This window comes from Aotus nancymaae, unplaced genomic scaffold (assembly GCF_030222135.1).
Source record: "Aotus nancymaae isolate 86718 unplaced genomic scaffold, 86718_ANA_hifiasm-v0.15.2.pri h1tg000040l, whole genome shotgun sequence".
Classification (NCBI taxonomy): Eukaryota; Metazoa; Chordata; class Mammalia; order Primates; family Aotidae; genus Aotus; species Aotus nancymaae.
The window spans coordinates 40,905,664-40,929,485 of NW_026988454.1; the positions used below are offsets into that span (position 1 = coordinate 40,905,664).

Consider the following 23,822-nt stretch of genomic DNA (forward strand, 5'->3'; position numbering starts at 1 on the left):
ACAGACATGAGCCACCGTGCCTAGCCTATTTTGTCTACTTAATGGGATATACGACAACCAATTCACTTTCAGTTTCAAATCTTATTCTGTCCTCTCATTTTTTAGCTTCCCCATCCCATCCACTCCATTTAAGAAATTATTACTAGAAGAATGCCATAGCTGGGTGTTTTGGAAAATTTTAAAACAATATTTTCTTCTAATAATATCAAGAAAATAAAACGGAAAATTTTCCACTAAAAAGAGTAATGAGTAATGTCTTAAAAGCTTCACCTGCTAGAGGGTAATGAGAAGGATAGCCTGACCTATTGACATATTTTTGTTGCAAAAGAAAAAAATGTTACTTATTGAGAATACATATTGAATTTCTCAGATATATTATTATTTGAATATTAGAAAATAACTAGAATGAAGAATGCAGATCTTTCATTTGCAGTTACTATAAACCATTAATAAACAGCTCTAAAAATAAAGTCATTCAGAGATAACAAAGTGTACTTCAGTCTTCCTCCCTTTTATTTCTGTAAGATTTTGAGGAGACTTAAGATGAAGAGATTAAGATGCTATAAGACATGGTAGGACGATGGAATCATTCTGGATTTCCAAAGTATATTTCTTAGACCCAACATTACCAGAGTCTCGTAATAGGGATGGAGATCTTTATTAAGGATCTCGTAATAGGACAGACCATGACATAGCTCCTTCTGGAATAAGGTAAGCCTACATAGAACAGTAGTATATATATGTTTTATATATCGACTTCAAAAATAAGAGGTTCTTTAATGTTGTATGTTTTGTTAACATTTAGCATATAATTGAACATTGTACATTGTTCATTTTAAACAAATGAGCTTCAATGAGTAACTCTCCATACTACTTGTTTTGAAGATGTAAAATATATAACAAACTACAATGCATCAAAAATTATTATATCAAACATCACAAATAGGCAGTGGCATTGTTGCTGAGTGAGCTAGAAAGGCCTCTGCTCCGAGTCTGACTATGCTAGATGAAACCAGTCTGAATAGGAGACAAAGATGTTTCCTTTCCTCTTCCTGGAAAAATCATTATAGTCCATCTGCTAAGCTTTCTCATCTCTAGTAGAATAAATGTGATTTCCAGTTTTTTACTTGCCTTGTTAACAAAACATACAGAATTAAAGAACCTCTTGTTTTTGAAGTAACACGACCAAGTATAGTACAATTATTTCATTTACCAGTATAATCTCAAATTTTTAGCAGAGATATTAGTAGAATTATACAGGCTAAAAAGGTTAATATCAAGTCACTTATAATAAAAAGAGGCAATAAAATGTTAGCAATACTAAGACCTAATCAGAACTATCTAAGGTGATACATATGCAGAGGCTGAAAAGATTCTTGGCTCAAAATTTGACTAACCTCTCCCCTCCTCCACTTGAAACAGCTCTCAAAAATATGTATTAAACTAAGAAGAGATTGAATATCCTTTGCTTCTTCTTGGCTTGGTAAAATTAAATAGCTTTCATATTAACAAAAAGTACTTTTCAATTATTCTGCAAATATATAGTTTTTAATTAAGGCATTTAAATCAAAATAGACAACTGAAGCATGATCTGAATTACAGCTAGGAATATTTCAGATCCAAAGCAGTTAGAATACAGTTTACCTACCTACAAAATAATTATAAACTTCTCAACTGACATGATTTATTCTTCATCTATAAACCTGAATTCAAATGCAAACATAAGTCTAAGTATAACAATAATAATAAAGTAACTTTAGGGAAGAATTCCAACACTAAAACAAAAGGATGAGTAAAGAAATGAGAGCAAAAGTTTAATAGAAAGTTAGCTATTTCTTAAAACTGCAATGGTACTTTACATTAACAGAATACATTTTGATGAGAATCTTGGCCCCAGGCAAATTGAACCATGAAAAATCAGCTCCCTGAGTGTTCCTGTCAGAGACCAGTGATGGAGGGATCCCTGTAAATTCTTAATCTGCCTTTTTTCAGAACAGGACAATATAGCTCTACTGAAAGGAAGGTCGAGCTGCTGAACCTCCACAGTAGGTAACCCAGAAAGCAATCAAGCTGAGCTGGCAGGGAGTAGATTCCAACTGAACTCTGTAGTGAGGTCTTTTCTCTTCCTCTGCAGGTACCATACAGAAAGGAAGATTCCTAGGACTTGTGGCTTAATTTCTCTGGCTACCGCACTAATCGCACGCATCCCGTAATTACTGTCTTTCTTTCTTCCTCCAGACTGTCATTCTTCTGTCTTTTAGCTCCATACCACAGGCAGACACTGTCTACACAAAGGGCCAAACTAGTTAGCCAGCCACCTGAGGGAACTTAGTGGCTCCACTGTGCTCCCTGTGCCTTCTTTTTTCCTTTTTCTTCTTCACTTGTCACCTCTCCCATTTTTTCTAGTGAAGAATATTTAATTTGCATTCTTTCCCAGCTAAAGCAGAGTTAAGGAAATTGCTTCGTTAAATAAGACGCCTATGCAGAAAAGCTGAAGAAATCTGCGAACTAAGTCTGGGCTCCTAAAAACAACAACAACAGCAACAAACCCATAGATCTCTCAGGTACCACCAGGATACCACAAAGAAGTGCCTTAGGCAGCCCACAGTGGCATCAGAGCTGCCATGGCTGTGCTTTAAACATTTTTACAGGTGTGTGACCTGGAACTTTCTCCCTGGACTGAGCACTGGAAGACTTTTCATATGGATTTATGGCTTTTCAATGGTCACAAATGAGGTTATTGAGAAAACTCTAGTCAAACTAGCTAAGAAGTGATAACCACACGTGACTATAAAATTTAACAGGAGTGATACTTGTTCCTTGTGCATCAAGCTTGATTTGCTTTTCTGTGTGTCATAAGTATTCTTCTCAGTCTGTAAATAAAGAGACAAACAAAAGAATATTCAAAAGACTCTGGCTTGGAAAGCCATACATATCTTTTGGTGTGTCTTTCTAGGACCCTGGAATAGGTGTGCTAACCACTTATGTAAAAAGATTGATTGGTTTCCAGACCTGGAGCATCTGGAGGCATTGTGGAGACAGTTTATGGTCGCCCTGGAGGTGTAAAGCACCTCCTACCATGCTGAGGTGACCCCATTGGTAAAGTGTTAATTGGCTCTGAAGGGAGCCTCATCTGGTCAATCCAGATGGAGATGCAGATTTATTTCCCTAGATTGAAAATACCACAGAAATGCCAAGCCACCTTCTGAGAAGGATGGAACTGATGCTAGGCAATAACAGATTGTCGATATAATGAAAGGTTAAAGAGCAATCAAATGACTTGTACTTCCCACATTTACTATAATGAACAAAGCTGAAGTGTTCACAGGGCATAAATGCAATTTAACTTATCTGTTTTGTTTAACTAAATATAAATATATATATATTTATATTTATATTCATATATATTATATTAAATATATATTTATATTTGTTATATTAAATATATATATTTATATTAACTAAATATATATATATATATATATATATATTTAATCCCCAGGTCAATCAATTCTTGGGTTATGGGCAAAATAATCGAGTATATTTAATCATTATAAATAAATCAGAAGGAAAAATGATGTTTACCAAAGTAGTTTAATTCACACTAAACACCTCCTGTATGCTTTAAGTCTCTAGAGCTCTCTTACAACACATATGTACCTCAGGAAGACTTATTAAAGTGCATTAACTCTGTTTCTCCTAAAACCAAGCCTAAGAATTAATGACCAATCATTTCTCAATTATAAATGTTGCTAGTTTTGATTAAGTATCTGGATTCTCTGGTGTGGGGAAATGTATTAGAAGATATCTGCCACAACATCATGAATGTAAAGCATTAACAATAAAATGTTACAATTGGTGCTTGCTAAGTATATAGAAGCTGTCATCCTTATGCTGAAGAATAAATTAGAAAATAGGTAAAGATTTTAGAAAATATAAAAATATGTCCTCTTCCATTGAGAGCACCTTTTTTCAGCTAAGGAATCTCATTATGGCCAGAAGTTCAGTTATGATAATTCATAACTATTATTTATTGTTTGTTAGTCACTATACTCAGTATTTTCTGCAGGTTGATGAAACCTCCAGCTTCACAACCACTCTGCAGAGTAGCTTTTATTTGCCGAATTTGGCTACCTAAATCTCTAACATCTTTAGAAAGTATAAAAACATTATCTTAAATATTTATATATTAAATTTAAATAATTTATTTTTCTGGATTGCAGGCTCACATTACTTATGACTGCGTGGTTGTACAAATAGATGGCTGCTTTTACATTTTAACACCAGACTGAACACATGGGAAAGGAGCCACAAGTTTAATCTTTACTTAGGTGACTTGTGAACAATACTCACAAAGAATAAGCTACAATCGGCTCTTGGAGACAGATGGGATCAGCTACCACAAAAAGAATAGGGACAAGTTGGGACACAAAAACCCCTACTACCCCTTTGACCCCTTTGATGTTCTCTGAACTACAGCTTGAATTTACACACTGAAAGAGCTGGTACAATCATTTCTGTTACTGCTGCTTCAGTATGCTTAAGGAAGAGTGGGAAGGAAATTTTCCTTACCTTGACTATTTCACTCAAAAGAAAAACTGTTTGGGGAAGGTGCTTGCTTAAAAAAATGATATGAAAACTTGAGCAGTGTGCTAGGTTCACCACAGAGGTTTAATTATTTGGTATTCTGGTTGTTCATGTGAATAAAAATTAAATATGTTTGACATATTTTCTCACTAGACAGTCTCAAAAACATCTTAATGACTAAGAAATGGTACCAATACAGGTTGCATTTCCTATGATTTGTTTTCTCTTCATTCTTGCAAACAGGAACTCATTTTTAAGAAACAGTTTTGCTTTTGTTTTTCCCCCAGACAAGTATTGATTCATTCTCCTAAGCATTCCTGGGAAAATAAATGTTTAATATCTAGTTGAGTTTACTTTATAATTGAAGATTATACCTGATAAAGTCAACATTTTTAAAAGCAGTTTTGATCAAGTGTCCTTAAATGTTCATCTGAATAACTGTTTTAAAAATTAACTTATTAAATAAGAACAAGAAAATGTCTACATATAATCAGTCATGTCCCTTGTAAAGGATTTCTAAATTAAAACTGTATAAACTGAATCTAATTATATAAAAGAAATAATTCAGTTTTATGTATTTTAGCAAAGGTCTGATGTTGATTGTGGGAGAATCTTAAACATTATATTTCACTATCTTTGATCAATCCATAGTAGAGTTTAAGCAATCATTGTCACTCACAAAATAAAACCAAATAAATTAAATGTATTACAGAAACTTATAATAATATGTGCTGTATAATTAATATTCAACATTCAGTGGATTAAGTTCTTATTGTTTTATCTGTAAAAAGATAATGTGAAATAAAATAATTCCTTCATTTTATAAGAGCAATTTTGGGACATGGCATAGCAATCATTGATCAAGGTTTTATCAAAGACATGGCACTAGTTACAATACTTTTAAAAACAAGCCCTGGAATGGAAGGATATCCTGTGTTCATGGATTGGAAGAATTAATATTTTTTCAATGGTAATGCTACTCAAAGCTATCTATGGATTCAATGCAATCCCTATCTGATTATCAAAGACATTTTTCACAGAAATAGAAGAAAACAATTCTAAAATGTGTATAGAACCACAAAAGACCCCAAAGTATCCAAAGCAATCTTGATCAAAAAGAACAAAGCCAGAGGCATCATATCTTCTGACTTTAAAATATACTACAAAACTATAGTAATCAGTATAGCATTGTACTGGTGTAAAAACAGACACATAGACCAATTGAACAGAATAGAGAGTCTATAAACAAATCTATGCATTTATGGTCAATTGAAATTTGACAAAGCTTTCAAGTATACATATAATGGGAAAAGGACAGTTTCTTCAATAAAGGGTTTTTGGACAAATGGATATCCACATGCAGAATGAAATTAGACCCTTATCTCACACCATATACCAAAATCAATTCAAAATGGATTAAAAACTTAAATATAAGACCTGAAACTTTAAAACCCCCAGAACATAGGTGAATCCTCCATAGAAAGACAAATATCACATGAACATAAAAATGTTAAACTCATAGAAGCAGAGAGTAGAATGGTGGTTACCAGAGTCTAGCAGAGGGGTTTGGGGAGATATTGGTCAAAGGATACAAAATGTTCTTATGTAGGAGGAACAAGTTTAAAAGATCTATTATATAACATAGTTACTATAGTTAATAACAATGTATGATATTCTTAAATATCACAAAGATCAGCTATCAGTTTTAGATGTTCTCACCACAAAAAAATGATGTGTATGAGGGGATATATATGTGAATTAGCTTGATTTAGCCATTTCACAAGGTATACATATTTCAAAACATCATATTGTATATAATAAATATATGCAATTATTATTTGTCAATTAAAATATTTAATTATTTTAAAATAAAATAACCAAGCTCTGAAACACATTATGCTGCTTTTAAAGTTTTTCATTGCACATCTCTCTGTCAAGCAAGAGAATTCAAGGCAAAGGTCATTTTTCTTTTACCTTTGAAATAAATATTCTTTTAAAATTTTCTACAATCATTCTATCAATACAAACAGCTTTAATCTTTTATCCTTATGAAAATGTATACTGCATTTTAAAAATCATTATTTATATTCACTTTTTTATCATTTGATCACTTATTATTGAATTGCCTTCTATAGGGAACCCAATACATAATATTTAATTTAATCATGAGTTCACAGAATCAAATATGATTATCTCTTATAATTATCTCAACATCATTATTTTCAGTCATGCATTTTGCACGGCTATTAACAAATTATTAAAGTTTTTTTATAGTGTGTCATTCTAAAATACTGAATTATTATGTATGATCCAACCAGTCCAGCAGCCCAGAGAGAGACATTAAAAGAAAATAGGATATAGGGTTTGTTTGTTTGTCTTTTAACATTCCAGTTCAGATCTTAGTATGTTTTTTGATTGTGATAGTATAATTTTGAAGAAGATTCTTTATATATGGATCTAAGGTAAATCCATATATCCAAAAATATTCAGGGACAGAACAACATGGCCGAATAGAAGGTTCTACCCATCATCCTCTATACCAGGACACCAATTTAACAACCATCTACACACAAAAAAAGAAACTTCATAAGAACCAAAACTCAGATGAGCACTCACAGCACCTGGTCTTAACTTCATATTGCTGAAAGATCACTGAAGAGGTAGGAAAATCAGTCTTGAGTCTCCAGTACCACTTCTTCTCCATCCCTCTCAGCATCAGTGACTTGGTGCAGAGTGATTTTATGTACTGGGGAGAGGGAGAACACAGCAATTTTAAGGCATCGAACTCCTCTGTTAAAGCAGAAAACAAAACCAGACCAAATTCAAGCTAATGCCCTCCTAGGGAGGAAGCATTTAAACCAGCTCTGAGGAGAATCGTCATCCCAGTGGTCTGAACTTGAGTTCTGCAAGTCTTATCATTATGGGCTAAAGTGCTCTGGGGGTCTAACTAAACTTGAAAGGCAATCTAGGCAACAAGGACTGCAATGCCTAAGTGAATCCTAGTGCCACCCCTAGCCAGTGGACTGGGGCAAGCTCAGCTTACTGAGACACAAGCAGAGGGCAGATAAGAGAGTTCTGGCATTACCTCTCCCATGCAATACCCCAGGGTATGCAGCTTGTGGCTCCAAAAACAACCTCTTCCCTCCACTTGTGGAGAGGAAAGGGAACAGTAGGAAGGACTGCATCTTGCATCTTGAATATCAGCTCAGCCACAGCAGGATAGGGCACCAGAGTCAGGAGGTCTTCTTTCCAGGCTGTTGCTTCCAAACAACATTTTTAGACATGCCATGGGCCAGAAGGGAACCTGCTTCCTTGAAGAAAAGAACCCAGTCCTGGCAGGATTCATCACTTGCTAACTGAGGAGACCTTTGGCCCTGAATAGCCAGCAGCAATACCCACGTACTATGTAGATGGCCTTGAGGGAGACTTAGAGACTTGCTGACTTTAGGTGAGAGCACATTCCCAGCTGTAGTCGCTATGGGGTAAGACAACTTCCACTTGAGAAAATGGAGGGAAAAGTAAAAGGTACTTTGTATTTTACTTTAGGTACCAGCACAACCACAGAGGAATAAAGCACCAAGTGAGCTCTTGGGGTCTGCAATTCCAGAACATGGATCATAGATGGCATTTCTGGACCTGCCCTGGGCCAGAGAGGAGCCCACTTCCCTGAAGGGAAAATCCCAGGGTGGAAAGCATTCACCAGGAGCTGACTGAAGAGCACTTGGAGCTTAAGGGAACATCAGCTGTAGTCTGGTAGTACTTTCCATGAGCCCATGGTGGTGGTGGCCACAGTGAGGCTCCTCTGCCTTTGGAAAGTGGATGGAAGATTGAGAAGAGCTACATCTTGTGGTATGAGTGCCAGCTCAGACTAAGTATACTGGAGCATCAGAGGGACTTCTGAGGTTTTCCACTCTAGTCCTAGGCTCCCAGATAACACCTCTGCATGCACCCAAGACCTAAAAAACTTTGCCACCCTGAAGAAAAGGATACAGCACTGACTGGCTTTGCTACCTGCTGATTGTAGGGCCCCAAGGCCTTGAGTGAATGTAGGTGATAGCCAGGGGTAGTTATAGGAGACCTTGGGCAAGAACCGGTGCTATGTTGGATTCGGGTCTGACCCAGCACAATCTTAGTATTGGTGGCCACAGGGATGCTTATGTCACTTTACTGCCTGGTTCAGGTGGCTCAGAACAGAAAGAGATATTCTATTTGTTCAGGAGAAAGAAAGGGAAGAGGACAAGAGTCTCTGCCTGGTAATCCAGATATTCTTCTGGATCTTGTCCAAGACCATCAAGGTGGTATTTTGATAGTCCACAAGAACCATGATGTTAATGAGGTTAGGGTGCTCCCTAAAGCAGATACAGCTTAGATCACAATACTCAACTCCTTTTGCATATCTGGAAAGCCTTCTCAAAAAAGATGGGTACAAATAAGCCCAGAATGAGAAGACAACAATAAATACCTAACTTTTCTTCAATGCCCAGACAAAGACAAACATCTACAAGTATCAAGACCATCCAGGAAAACATGACCTTACCAAATGAAATAATTACAGCACCAGAGACCAATACTGGAAAAACAAAGATAAGTGAACTTTCAGACAGAACATTCAAAATAGCTATTGTGCAGAAAATCAAAGAAATTAAGGATAACAAAAAGAGGGATTCAGAATTCTATCAGACAAATTTAACAAAGAGATTAAAATATTTAAAAACAATCAGGCAGAAATTCTGGAGCTGAAAAATTCAAATGGCACATTAAAGAATGCATCAGGGTCTTTTAATAGCAAAATGGATGAACAGAAGAAAAAATTAGTGTGAAGACAGGGTACTTGAAAATACAAAGTCACAGGAGACAAAAGACAAAAATTAAAAACAATGAAGCATGCCTACAGGATTTGGAAAATAGACTCAAAAAGATAAACACAAGATTTATTGGCCTTAAAGAGGGGAGAGTCGGTGGAGAAAGAGATGGGATAGAGTTTATTCAAAGGGATAATAACAGAGAATGTCCCAAACCAAGAGAAAGACATGAATATCCAAGTACAAGAAGGTTATAGAAGAGCAAGTAAATTTAACCCAAGAAGACTACCTTAGGCATTTAATAATCAAACTCTCAAAGGTCAAGGATAAACAAAGGACCCTAAAAGCAACAAGAGAAAAGAAGCAACATACAGTGCAGCTTCAATACATTTGGTGGCAGACTTTTCAGTGGAAACCTTACAGGCCAGGAGAGAGTGGCATAACATATTAAAGTGTTTTTCCATTAACACTTTAAATATGTGTAGTATAGAATAGTATATCTGGTGACAATATCCTTCAAATATAAAGGAGAAATAGACTTTCCTAGAGACAAACAAAAGCTGAGATATTTCATCAACATCAGACCTCTCCTGAAAGAAATGTTAAATGAAGTACTTCAATCAGAAAGAAAATGACATTATCAGCAATAAGAAATCATCTAAAGGTACAAAACTCACTGGTAATAGCAAATACATAGAAAAGCACAGAATATTATAACACTGTAACTGTGTAAAATAAGTACTCAAGTAAAAAGAATAATAAACTAATAAAAGATAACAACTACAACACTTTTTAAGAAATAGAAAGTACAACTGAAAGGTTAAAAAGCAGGGGATGAAGTAAGGCACAGAGTTTTTATCAGTTTTCTATTTGCTTGTTTATTTACATGAATAGTGTTAAGTTGTTATCATCTTAAAATAATGTATCATAATGTAGCATTTGCAAGCCTCATAGTAACCACAAACCAAAAACATAAAACTGATATACAAGAAATAAAAAGCAAGAAACTAAACCATATCACCAGAGAAAATCACCTCCACTGAAAGGAAGACAGGAAGAAAGAAAAGAAGGAAGAGAAGACCACAAAACAACCAGAAAACAAATAATAAAATGGCAGGAGCAAGTCCTTACTTATCAATAGTAATATTGAATGAAAATTGGCTAAACTCTCCAATGAAAACACATAGAACAACTGAAGGAATTTTTTTAAAAGATTCAATGATTTGTTCCCTACGAGAGAAACACTTCACATATAAAGACACATATAGATGAGAAATAAAGGAATGAAAAAAGACATTTCATGCCAATGGATCCACCAAAACAGCAGGAATAGCTATACTCATATCAGATAAAATAGATTTTAAGACAAAAATGGGTTGGTACAGTAGGAATTGCGGTTTTTGCATTGCTAGAATTTGCAGTTCGATATTGGAATACATTCTTAAATAAATGTGGTTACTTTATATGTTATTTTAATGGCAATTTCTTGCTTTTTTTGCTAATGACTTATTACTTGCTGTTTATTTTAGACTATTGAAATTATGTTAGACAAAAAGCAAATTCAAGTGATTTTCTTATTCAAGTTCAAAATGGGTAATAAAGCAGAGAAGTCAACCTGCAACATCAACAATGCATTTGTTCCAGGAACTGCTAACAAACATACAGTGCCATCGTGGTTCAAGAAGTTTTGTAAAGGAGATGAGAGCCTTGAAGTTGAGAAGCATAGTGGCTGGCCATCAGAAGTTGACAACGACCAGATGAGAGCAATCATAGGTGATAACCCTCTTACAACTACACAAGATGTTGCCAAAGAACTCCAGGTTGGCCATTCTACAGTTGTTCGGTATTTGAAGCAAATAAGAAAGGTGAAAAACCTTGCTTGATAAGTGGGTGCCTCATTAGCTGACTGAAAATTTTTAAAATTGTCATTTTGAAATGTCACATCCTCTTTTCCTAGACAACAAACCATTTCTCAACCAGATTGTGACATGTGATGAAAAGTGGATTTTATATGAAAATTGATGATGACTAGCTCAACGGTTGAACTGAGAAGCTCCAAAGCACTTCCCAAAGCCAAACTTGCACTGAAAAAAGGACATGGTCACAGTTTGATGGTCTGCTGCCAGTCTGACCCACTACACCTTTCTGAATCCTGGTGAAACCATCACATCTGAGAAGTATGCTCAGCAAATCAATGAGATGCACCAAAAACTGCAATGCCTGCAGGTGGCATTGATCAACAGAAAAGGCTCAATTCTTTTCCAGGACAATGCCCAATCACACATCACACAACCAATGCTTCAAAAGTTGAACAAATTGGGCTATGAAGTTTTACCTCATCTGCCATATTCACCTGATCTCTCACCAAGGAGCTAGCACTTCTTCAGACACTGCAACAACATTTTGCAGGGAAAATGCTTCCACAACCAGCCGGATGAAGAAAATGCTTTCCAATAGTTTGTCAAATCCTGAAGTATGAATTTTTACGCTACAAGAATAAACATTTTTCATTGGCAAAAATGTGTTGATTGTAATGGTTCCTATTTTGATTAATAAAGATGTGCTTGAGCCTAGTTATAATGATTTAAAATTCATATTCTGAAATTGCAATTACTTTTGCACCAACCTAATAAGACAAAGAAGGTTACTATATAATTATAAAGGGGACAGACCAGGCAAGGTGGCTCATGACTGCAATCCCAGCACTTTGGAGGCTGAGGTGAGTGGATCACCTGAGGTCAGGAGTTTGAGACCAGCCTGGCCAGCATGGCAAAATTCTGTCTCTACTAAATTTACAAAAAATTAGCTGGGTGTGGTGTGGACACCTGTAATCCCAGCTACTTGGGAGGCTGAGGCAAGAGAATTGCTTGAACTTGGGTGGGTGGGGGTGCAGAGGTTGCAATGAGCCAAGATCATGCCACTGCACTACAACCTGGGTGACAGAGCAAGACTCTGTCTCAAAAAAAAAAAAAGAAAAAAAAAGATAAAGGGGTCAATTCAGTAAGAGGATATAACAACTGTAAATATATATGCACCCCAACACTGTAGCATTCATATATATAAAGTAAATATTATTAAGCTAAAATGAGACAGATCACAATACAATAATACTTAGAGACTTTAACATCCATTTTTAGAATTAGGCAAATCACTGAGAGAGAAAAACCCAACAAAGAAACATCAGACTTAATCTGCATGATAGACCAAATGAATCTAACAAATATTTACAGAACATTTCACCCAGTGGCTGCAGAATATACATTGTTTTCCTCAGCACATGGATCATTCTAAAGGATAGACCATATATTAAGTCATAAAATAAATTTTAAAACATTTTATGAAATTGAAACAATACCAAGTATTTTCTCTGACCACAATGGACTAAAAGTAGAAATCAAAAACAGGAAGAATTTTGGAAACTACATAAACACATGGAAATTGAACAATATCCCCCTGAATGATTAGTGGGTCAATGAAAGAATTAACAAGAAAATTGAAAAATTTCTTGAAATAAATGATAATGGACATATACCATACCAAACTTATGAAAAAGAATTAAAGCAGTGCTAAGAGGGAATTTCATAGCTAAAAGTGCTTACACCAAAAAAGAAGAAAAATTTCAAAGGATCAACCTTACAATACATCTTAAAAAACTAGAAAAGCAAGAGCAAACCAAGCATAAAATTAGTAGAAGAAAAATAATAAAGATCAAAGCAGAAATTAAAATGTATTTCATTGAAATAAATGAAATTGAAATGAAGAAAACAATACAAAAGATCAATAAAATGAAAACTTGGACTTTATGAAAAGTTAAAATTGACAGAGCTTTAGCAAAACTGAGAAAAAAAGAAGATCCAAATAAAATTAGAGATGAAAAAGGAGACATTACAACTGATACTGAAGAAATTCAAGGGATTATTAGTGGCAAAAATGAACAACAATATGTCAATAAAATGAAAAATGTAGGAGAAATAGATGAATGCTTAGATACATACAACCTACCAATATGAACCCTAAAGAAACTGTGTATAGAACAATCATTCCTCAACATAATAAATTTATATATGATAGACCCACAGCTAGTATCATCCAAAATGGGGAAAAACTGAAAGCCCATCCTCTAAGACCTGGAACACAACAAGGAAGCCCACTTTCACCACTGTTATTCAACACAGCACTGGAAGTCTTAGCTACAGCAATCAGACAATGGAAAGAAACAAAGGGCATCAAAACTGAAAAGGAGAAAGTCAAATTATCATTGTGTGTAGATAATATGATCTTATACTTACAAAAACCCAAAGGCTCCACAAAAAAACTATCAGAACTGATAAATTCAATAAAGTTGCAGAATACAACTCAACTTTAAAAAATCAGTAGCATTTCTATATGCCAACAGCAAACAATTTGAAAAAGAAATCAAAAATGTAATCCTATTTACAAGAGCCACAAATAAAATTAAATACCTAGGAATTGCCTTAACCAAAAAAAGTGAAAGATCTCTACAATAAAAACTATAAAACACCAATGAAAGAAATTGAAGAGGACAGCAAAAAAAGGGAAAAAATTCCATGTTTATAGATTGGAGGAATCAAAATTGTCAACATTTCCATATACCCAAAGCATTCTATAAACAGACACATGGACCAATGGAACAGAATAGAGATCCCAGAAACAAATCCACACACCTAGAGTGAACTCATTTTCAGCAAAGTTGCCGAGAATATACACTAGGAAAAAGACAATCGCTTCAATAAATGTTGCTGGGAAAGCTCAATATCCCTTTGCAAAAAATGGCACTATATCCCAATCTCTTGCCATATACAAAAATAAAATCCAAATGGATTAAAGACTTAAATCTAAGAACTTAAACTATGAATCTACCAAAAGAAAACATTGAGGAAGCTTTCCAGGACATTGGCCTGGGCAAAAATTTCTTGAGTAATATTCTACAAGCACAGGCGACCAACTCAAAAACGGACAATGGGGTCACATTAAGTTAAAAAGCTCTGCGCAGCAAAGGAAATAATCAACAAAGTCAAAAGACAATCCACAGAATTGGAGGAAATATTTACAAACTACCCATCTGACAAGAGATTAATAATCAGAATACACAAGAAGCTCAAACAACTCTGTAGGAAAAAAATCTAATAATCAGATTTTAAAATGGGCAAAGAATTTGAATAGATGTTTCTCAAAAGAAGACATACAAATGGCAAACAGGCCTATGAAAAGGTGCTCAACATCACTGATCATCAGAGAAATGCAAATCAAAACTACAATGAGATATTATCTCAGCCCAGTTAAAACGGCTTACATCAAAAACATAGGCAATAATAAATGCTGGTGAGGATGTGGAAAAAAAGGAACCTTTGTATACTGTTGGTGGGAATGTAAATTAGTACAATTACTGTGGAAACCGTTTGTCATTTCCTCAAAAAAAATAAAAATAAAAATAAAAAAATAGAGCTACCATATGATCTAGCAATCCCATTGCTGGGTATACACCCAAAGGAAATCAGTATATTGATTGAACAGATATCTGCATTCCCATGTTTGTTGCAACACTGTTCATAATAGCAATGATTTGGAAGCAAGTAAGTGTACATCAGATAGATGACTGTATAAAGAAAATGTGGTACTTATATACAAGGAAGTACTATTCAATCTTAAAAAAAAAAAATGAGATCCTGTCATTTGCAACAACATGGATGGCACTGGAAGTCATTATGTTAAGTGAAATGAATAGATAGAAAATAGAATGATAGCTACCAGAGGCTGGGAAGGGTAGTAGGGGGTAGGTAAGAATGGTTAATGAGTACAAAGAATAGTTAGAAATCATGAATAAGACCTAGTATTGGAGCATAACAGAATGTCTATAGTCAATAATAATTTAATTGTAAATTTAAAAATAACTAAGAGATTATAATTGGATTGTTTGTAAATGCTTCAGAAGATGAATATGCTATTTTACATTTTACATAATGTGATTATTAAGCATTGCATTCTTGTATCAAAACTTTACAGGTACCCCATAAAAATGCACATCTACTTTGTAGCCAAAGAAATTTAAAAAAATAAAATAAAATAAAAATAATTTACAGAAATTATCAAAGATAAAGAAGGAAATAGCTTAAATTAACTTAAAGCTGGTATTCCTGGAAATCCCTGAAAAACCAAGTGTCCCACAGCGGAGACAAACAGATTATCCATTTAACCACCACAGATTGGCAAAGATTTTCCTAGGAAAAATTACAAAGGTAATTTCTTTTAAAGTCATGAAATTATTGAAATTAAAGAACTGGTCCTGTGCACTGCAGATATGTACTGTTTCAATTCCTATACAAGCTTTCAAATAAATATTTGTTAAATTTTTTTTAAAAAATCTGTATTTTTGAAGATAGTATAATGATTTGGAAAACATTTTTTCTAACCTTTGTTTTGAGAAAACAAAGCATTCTTACACACAAATGAAGAAACAAACCAAGAAGGAAGTCAAAGTGCAGAAAATTCAGAGGCAGAAAGAGAAAATAATCAAAGTTTGTAAGTGGAGAAGTATGACATTATGACAAAGATTTATATTATATATATTTTTTAATAGCATTTTCGATTCTGGGGTACATGTAAAGAACATGCATAGGTACATACATGGCAATGTGGTTTGCTGCCTCCATCCCCATCACCTATATCTGGCATTTCTCCCCATGTTATCTCTCTCTAACTCCCTACCCCCCACTGTCCTTCACCTAGTCGCCCCCAACAGACCTCAGTGTGTGATGCTCTCCTCCCTGTGTCCATGTGTTCTCACTGTTCAACACCCACCTATGAGTGAGAACATGCAGTGCTTGATTCTCTGTTCCTGCATCAGTTTGCTGAGAATTATGGTTTCCAGGTTCATTCACGTCCCCACAAAGGACACAAACTCATTGTTTTTTATGACTGCATAGTATTCCATGGTGTATATGTGCCACATTTTCCCTGTCCAGTCTATCATCGATGGGCATTTGGGTTGGTTCTAAGTCTTTGCTATTGTAAACAGTACTGCAGTGAACATACATGTGCATGTGTCCTTATAATAGAATGATTTATAATCCTTTGGATGCATACCCAGTAATGGCATTGCTGGGTCAAATGGAATTTCTATTTCTAGGTTCTTGAGGAATTGCCACACTGTCTTCCACAATGGTTGCAATAATTTACACTCTCACAACAGTGTAAAACTGTTCCTATTTCTGCACATCCTCTCCAGCATCTGTTGTCTCCAGATTTTTTAATGATCGTCATTCTAACTGGTGTGAGATGGTATCTCAATGTAGTTTTGATTTTCATTTCTCTAAGACCAGTGATGATGAGCATTTTATCATATGTTTGTTGGCCTCATATATGTCTTCTTTTGAAAAGTGTCTGTTCATATCCTTTGCCCACTTTTGAATGGTTTCTTTGTTTTCTTCTTGTAAATCTGTTTCAGTTCTTTGTAGATTTTGGATATCAGTCCTTGTCAGATGGGTAGATTGCAAAAATTTTTTCCCATTCTGTTGGTTCCCAGTTTACTCTAATGATTGTTTCTTTTGCTGTGCCGAAGCTCCGGAGCTTAATTAGATTGCATTTACTAAAATTGACAACTTACATTAAAATTAACTCCAGATGGATTAAAGGCTTAAACATAAGACCTAACACCATAAAAAACTTAGAAGAAAACCCAGGCAAAATCATTCAGGACATAGGCATAGGAAAGGACTTCATGACTAAAACACCAAAAGCATTGGCAACAAAAGCCAAAATAGATAACGATTTTTTTTTAAAAAAATTGAGGATTGGTCCAGATGGGTTCACAGCTGAATTCTACCAGACATACAAAGAGGAACTGGAACCATTCCTTCTGAAACTATTCCAAATAATCCAAAAAGAGGGAATCCTTCCCAAATCATTTTATGAGACCAACATCATCGTGATACCAAAACCCAGCAGAGACTCAACAAGAAAAGAAAACTACAGGCCAATATCCAGGATGAAAATAGATGCAAAAATCTTCAATAAAATACTGGCAAGTCGATTGCAACAGCACATCAAAAAGCTTATCCACCATGATCAAGTAGGATTCATCCCAGGGATGCAAGGCGGGTTGAACATATGCAAGTCTATAAATGTAATTCACAACATAAACAGAACCAAAGACAAAAACCACATGATTATCTCAATTGATGCAGAGAAGGTCTTCGACAAAATTCAACAGCCCTTTATGCTAAAAACCCTCAATAAACTAGGTATTGATGGAACGTATCTCAAAATAATAAAAGCTATTTATGACAAACCAACAGCCAATATCATACTGAATGGGCAAAAACCAGAAGCATTCCCTTTGAAATCTGGCACTAGACAAGGATGCACTCTCTCACCACTCCTATTCAATATAGTATTGGAAGTTCTAGCCAGAGCAATCAGACAAGAAAAGGAAATAAAGGGTATTCAGGGAGGCCGAGGTGGGTGGATCACAAGGTCAAGAGATCGAGACCATCCTGGTCAACATGGTGAAACTCCATCTCTACTAATACAAAAAATTAGCTGGGCATGGTGGCGTGTGCCTGTAATCCCAGCTACTCAGGAGGCTGAGGCAGGAGAATTGCCTGAACCCAGGAGATGGAGGTTGCGGTGAGCTGAGATCGTGCCATTGCACTCCAGCCTGGGTAACAAGAGCGAAACTCCGTCTCAAAAAAAAAAAGCGTATTCAATTAGGAAAAGAGGAAGTCAAATTGTCTCTATTTGCAGATGACGTGATTGTATATCTAGAAGACCCTATCACCTCAGCCCAAAATCTCCTGAAACTGATAAGCAACTTCAGCAAAGTCTCAGGATACAAAATCAATGTGCAGAAATCACAAGCATTCCTATACACCAATAACAGACTTAAAGAAAGCCAAATCAAGAATGAACTGCCATTCACAATTGCTACAAAGAGAATAAAATACCTAGGAATACAACTAACAAGGAACATAAAGGACCTCTTCAAGGAGAACTACAAACCACTGCTCAATGAAATAAGAGAGGACACAAACAGATGGAGAAACATTCCATGTTCATGGTTAGGAAGAATCAATATCGTGAAAATGGTCATACTGCCCAAAGTAATTTACAGATTCAACGCTATCCCCATCAAGCTACCAATGACCTTCTTCACAGAACTGGAAAAAACCACCTTAAACTTCATATGGAACCAAAAGAGAGCCCACATAGCCAAGTCAATCCTAAGCAAAAAGAACAAGGCAGGAGGCATCACATTACCAGACATCAAACTATACTACGAGGCTACAGTAATCAAAACAGCATGGTACGGGTACCAAAACAGAGATATAGGCCAATGGAACAGAACAGAGGCGTCAGAGGCAACACAACATGTCTAAAACCATCCAATCTTTGACAAACCTGACAAAAACAAGCAATGGGGAAAGGATTCCCTGTTTAGTAAGTGGTGTTGGGAAAACTGGCTAGCTATATGCAGAAAGCAGAAACTGGACCCCTTCCTGACACCTTACACTAAAATTAACTCCAGATGGATTAAAGACTTAAACATAAGACCTAACATCATAAAAACCCTAGAAGAAAACCTAGGCAAAACCATTCAGGACATAGGCGTAGGCAAGGACTTCATGACCAAAACACCAAAAGCATTGGCAACAAAAGCCAAAATAGACAAATGGGACCTAATCAAACTACAAAGCTTCTGCACGGTGAAAGAAACAGTCAATAGAGTGAATTGGCAACCAATAGAATGGGAAAAAATTTTTGCAGCTTACCCATCTGACAGAGGGCTGATATCCAGAATTTACAACGAACTAAAACAGATTTACAGGAAAAAAACAAACAAGCCCATTCAAAAATGGGCGAAGGATATGAACAGATACTTTACAAAAGAAGACATACATGAGGCCAACAAACATATGATAAAATGCTCATCATCACTGGTCATTAGAGAAATGTAAATCAAAACTACATTGAAATACCATCTCACGCCAGTTAGAACGGCGATCATTAAAAAATCTGGAGACAACAGATGCTGGAGAGGATGTGGAGAAATAGGAACACTTTTACACTGTTGGTGGGAGTGTAAATTAGTTCAACTATTGTGGAAGACAGTGTGGTGATTCTTTAAGGATCTAGAAATAGAAATTCCATTTGACCCAGTAATCCCATTACTGGGTATATATCCAAAGGATTACAAATCGTTCTACTATAAGGACACATGCGCACAAATGTTCATTGCAGCACAGTTTACAATAGCAAAGACCTAGAACCAACCCAAATGCCCATCGATGATAGACTGGACAGGGAAAATGTGGCACATATACACCATGGAATATTATGCAGCCATCAAAAACAATGAGTTCGCGTCCTTTGTAGGGACATGGATGAACCCAAAAACCATCATTCTCAGCAAACTGACACAAGAACACAAAATCAAACACCGCATGTTCTCACTCATAGACGGGTGTTGAACAATGAGAACACATGGACACAGGGAGGGGAGCACTATACACTGGGGTCTGTTGGGGGGAAATAGGGGAGGGACAGCAGGGGGTGGGGAGTTGGGGAGAAATAGCATGGGGAGAAATGCCACATATAGATGAAGGGGAGGAAGGCAGCAAATCACACTGCCACGTATGCACCTATGCAACAATCTTGCATGTTCATGTACCCCAAAACCTAAAATGCCATAATAAAATAAAATAAATAATTGAGGATCAACAAATTCAAGGAAAGGTATGATGGAAAATTCCTAGTTTCCATTTATGGCAAAATAGAAATTGTCCCTAAAAGTATTCCGCTGAGAGGGTGAGTGATCACCACACTTCCAAATGAGGTACCAGGCGCATCTCAATGCTACAGTTTGCACAGTGGGTGTAGCCCAAGAAGGGCAAGCTGAGGCAGAGTAGGGCACTGCCTCACCCGGGAGGTGTAATCCCCAGAGGACAACCCCTCCCTATACAACAGAGGCCATCAGGGGTTTTCCAATCACTCTATCACTAGAGATCAGATACTGTGCTTCTCCCACACTTTTTACCACCCACAGACCAAGAGATTTCCTGGCTGAAAAGTGCCACGAGTTTCCAGCACAGCTGTTTCAGTTCATGCTGTGGGTTTCACACAAAAACTCACACAAATCTGGGTGGCTGTTTCAACTGGTGCCTGGAATGCCTGGAAGACAGAGTTGCCCGTTCAACTAAATAAGAAGGTGCTGAAAGCAGAAAGCCAGGTGATCTGGCTCAGCAGGTCCCATCCCCACAAACACCAGCAATCTGAAATACTCTGGATTGAGAGTTTCACAGCAAGCGCAGCTGGGCTCGGGATAGTCCAGCTCTCTGGGGAGAAGGGCGTCTGCCATTACCGAGGCAGTCCACCAACACTGAGGTAGTCTGCCATTACTGAGGCAGTCCACCATTACTGAGGCATTCCACCATTACTGAGGCAGAGCACAATTACCAAGGCAGATCTAACTGTACCTCTGTAAAGAAAATCACATGGAAGTTTACACAGCAGCTGGGCACAGACCGTGGCAGCTCAACAATGCTTCTGCTGGCAGACTGTGACTAGACTACCTCCTTGCTGGGCAGGGCATCTCTGAAGAAAGGCAGCAGCACATCAGGAACTGATAAATAAAGCCCCACCTTGCCGGGACAGAGCACCTGGGAAAAAAGGTGGTTATGAGTTCCTCTGCAGCAGACTTAAATGTACCTGCCCAGCAGGTCTGAATGGAACAACAGAGCTCCCAGCACAGCACTTGAGCTCTAATAAGGGACAGACTGTCTTCTCAGTGTTCACCAGCAAGGGAACAAAGCTGGATGGAGAATGAGTCTGATGAATTGACAGAAGAAGATTTCAGAAGGTGGGTAATAGCAAACTTCTGTGAGATAAAAGAACATGTTCTAATCCAATGCAAATAAACTAAGAAGCTTGAAAAAAGTTTGATGAAATGCTAACGAGAATAAACAGTTTAGAGAAGAATATAAATGACTTGATGCAACTGAAAAATACAACACGAGAACTTCTTGAAGCATACACAAGTTTCAATAGCCGAATTGACCAAGCAGAAGAAAGGATATCAAAGATTGAAGATCAACTCAATGAAATAAAATAAGAAGGCAAGATTAGAGAAAAAAGAGTGAAAAGAAACGAACAAAGCCTCCAAGAAATATGGGATTATGTGAAAAGACGTAATCGATGTCTGATCAGTGTACCTGAATGTGACGGGGAGAACGCATCTAATCTGGAAAACACTCTTCAGAAGATTATCCAGGAGAACTTCTGCAACCTAGCAAGGCAGGCCGACATTCAAGTCCAGGAAATACAGAGAACACCACAAAGATATTCCTCAAGAAGAGCAACCCCAAGGCACATAATCATCAGATTCACCAGGTTTGAAATGAAGAAAAAAATGCTAAGGGCAGCTGGAGAGGAAGGTCTGGTTACTCACAAAGAGAAGTCCATCAGATTCACAGCAGATCTATCAGCAGAAACCCTACAAGCCAGAAGAGAGTGGGGGTCAATATTCAACATCCTTAAAGAAAAGACCTTTCAACTTAGAATTTCATATACAGCCAAACTAAGCTTCATAAGCGAAGGAAAAATAAAATCCTTTAGAGACAACCAATTGCTCAGAGATTTCATCACCACCAGGCCTGCCTAACAAGAGCTCCTGAAAGAAGAACTAAACATGGAAAGGTACAACCTGTAACAGCCACTCCCAAAACATACCAAATGGTAAAGACCATTGACAAAATGAAGAAACTACATCAACTAACAGGCAAAACAACCAGCTAGCATCAAAATGGCAGGATCAAGTTCACACATAACAATATCAACCCTAAATGTAAATGGGCTAAATGCCCGAATGCCCCAATCAAAAGACACAGACTGGCAAATTGGATAAAATTCAAGACCCATTGGTGTGCTGTATTGAGAAAACTCATCTCATGTGCAATGACACACATAGGCTCAAAAAAAGGGATGGAAGAAGATTTACCAAGCAAATGTAGAGCAAAAAAAAGCAGGAGTTGCAATCCTAGTCTCTGATAAAATAGACATTAAAGCAACAAAGATCAAAAGAGAAAAAGAAGGGCATTACATAATGGTAAAAGGATCAATGCAGAAAGAAGAGCTAACAATCCTAAATATATATGCACCCAATGTAGGAGCACCCGATACATAAAGCAAGTTCTCAATGACCTACAAAGAGACATAGACTCCTACACAATAATAGTGGGAGACCTCAACACTCTACTGTCAATACTAGACAGATCAACAAGACAGAAAATTAACAAGAATATCTAGGACTTGAACTCAGATGTGGACCAAGCAGACCTAACAGACATCTAAACAACTCTCCACCCCAAATCCACAGAATATACATTCTTCTCAGCACCACATCTCACCTACTCTAAAATTGACCACATAATTTGAAGTAAATCACTCCTCAGCAAATGCAAAAGAACAGAAATCATAACAAACAGTCTTTCAGACCACAGTACAATCAAATTAGAACTCAGAATTAAGCAACTAACTCAGAACCACACAGGTTCATGGAAACTGAACAACTGGCTCCTGAATGTTGACTGGATAAACAATGAAATGAAGGCAGAAATAAAGATGTTCTTCAAAACCATGAGAATGAAGATATAACATACCAGAATCTCTGGGACACATTTAAAGCAGTGTTTAGAGGGAAATTTATAGCAATAAATGCCCATAAAAGAAGCGATGAAAGATCTAAAATCAATACTCTGTTGTCAAAATTGAAAGAGCTAGAGAATAAAGATAAAAAAACTCAAAAGCTAGCAGAAGACAATAAAAGCTAGCAGAAGACAATAAAAGAAATAGAAGATCAGAACAGAACTGAAGGAGATAGAGACAAAAAAACCCATCAAAAAATCAATAAATCCAGGAGCTGGTTTTTTGAAATGATCAACCAAGTAGACCACTAGCAAGATTAATAAAAGAGAAAAGAGAGAAGAATCAAATAGATGCAATAAAAAATGATAAAGTGGATATCACCACTGATTCCACAGAAATAAAAACTACCATCAGAGATTACTACAAACAACTCTATGCACATAAACCAGTAAACCTGTAAGAAATGGATAAATTCCTGGATGCTAGTACCCTCCCAAACCTAAAATAGGAAGAAGTTGAAACCCTGAACAGACTAATAACAAAGGCTGAAGTTGCAGCAGCAATTAATAGTCTACCAACCAAAAAAAGCCCAGGTCCAAATGGGTTCACAGCCAAGTTCTACCAGACGTACAAAGAGGAGCTGGTACCACTCCTTCTGAAACTATTCCAAACAATACAAAAAGACAGAATCCTTCCCAAATCATTTCATGAGACCAACATCATCCTGATACCAAAACCTGGAAGAGACTCAACAAAAAACGAAAACTTCAGGCT

The 23,822-nt window shown here is 36.5% G+C and overlaps 1 protein-coding gene across 1 annotated transcript in view; it reads right to left on the bottom strand.

Moving 5' to 3' along the window:
* CENPW (centromere protein W) overlaps positions 1-23,822 on the bottom strand; it is a 369,844-nt gene that overhangs the window by 165,322 nt on the left and 180,700 nt on the right. Inside the window, exon 5 of the mRNA XM_064360717.1 lies at positions 7,209-7,333. Coding sequence (XP_064216787.1) covers positions 7,209-7,333 — 125 coding nt within the window. The remainder of the gene's footprint in view (positions 1-7,208; positions 7,334-23,822) is intronic.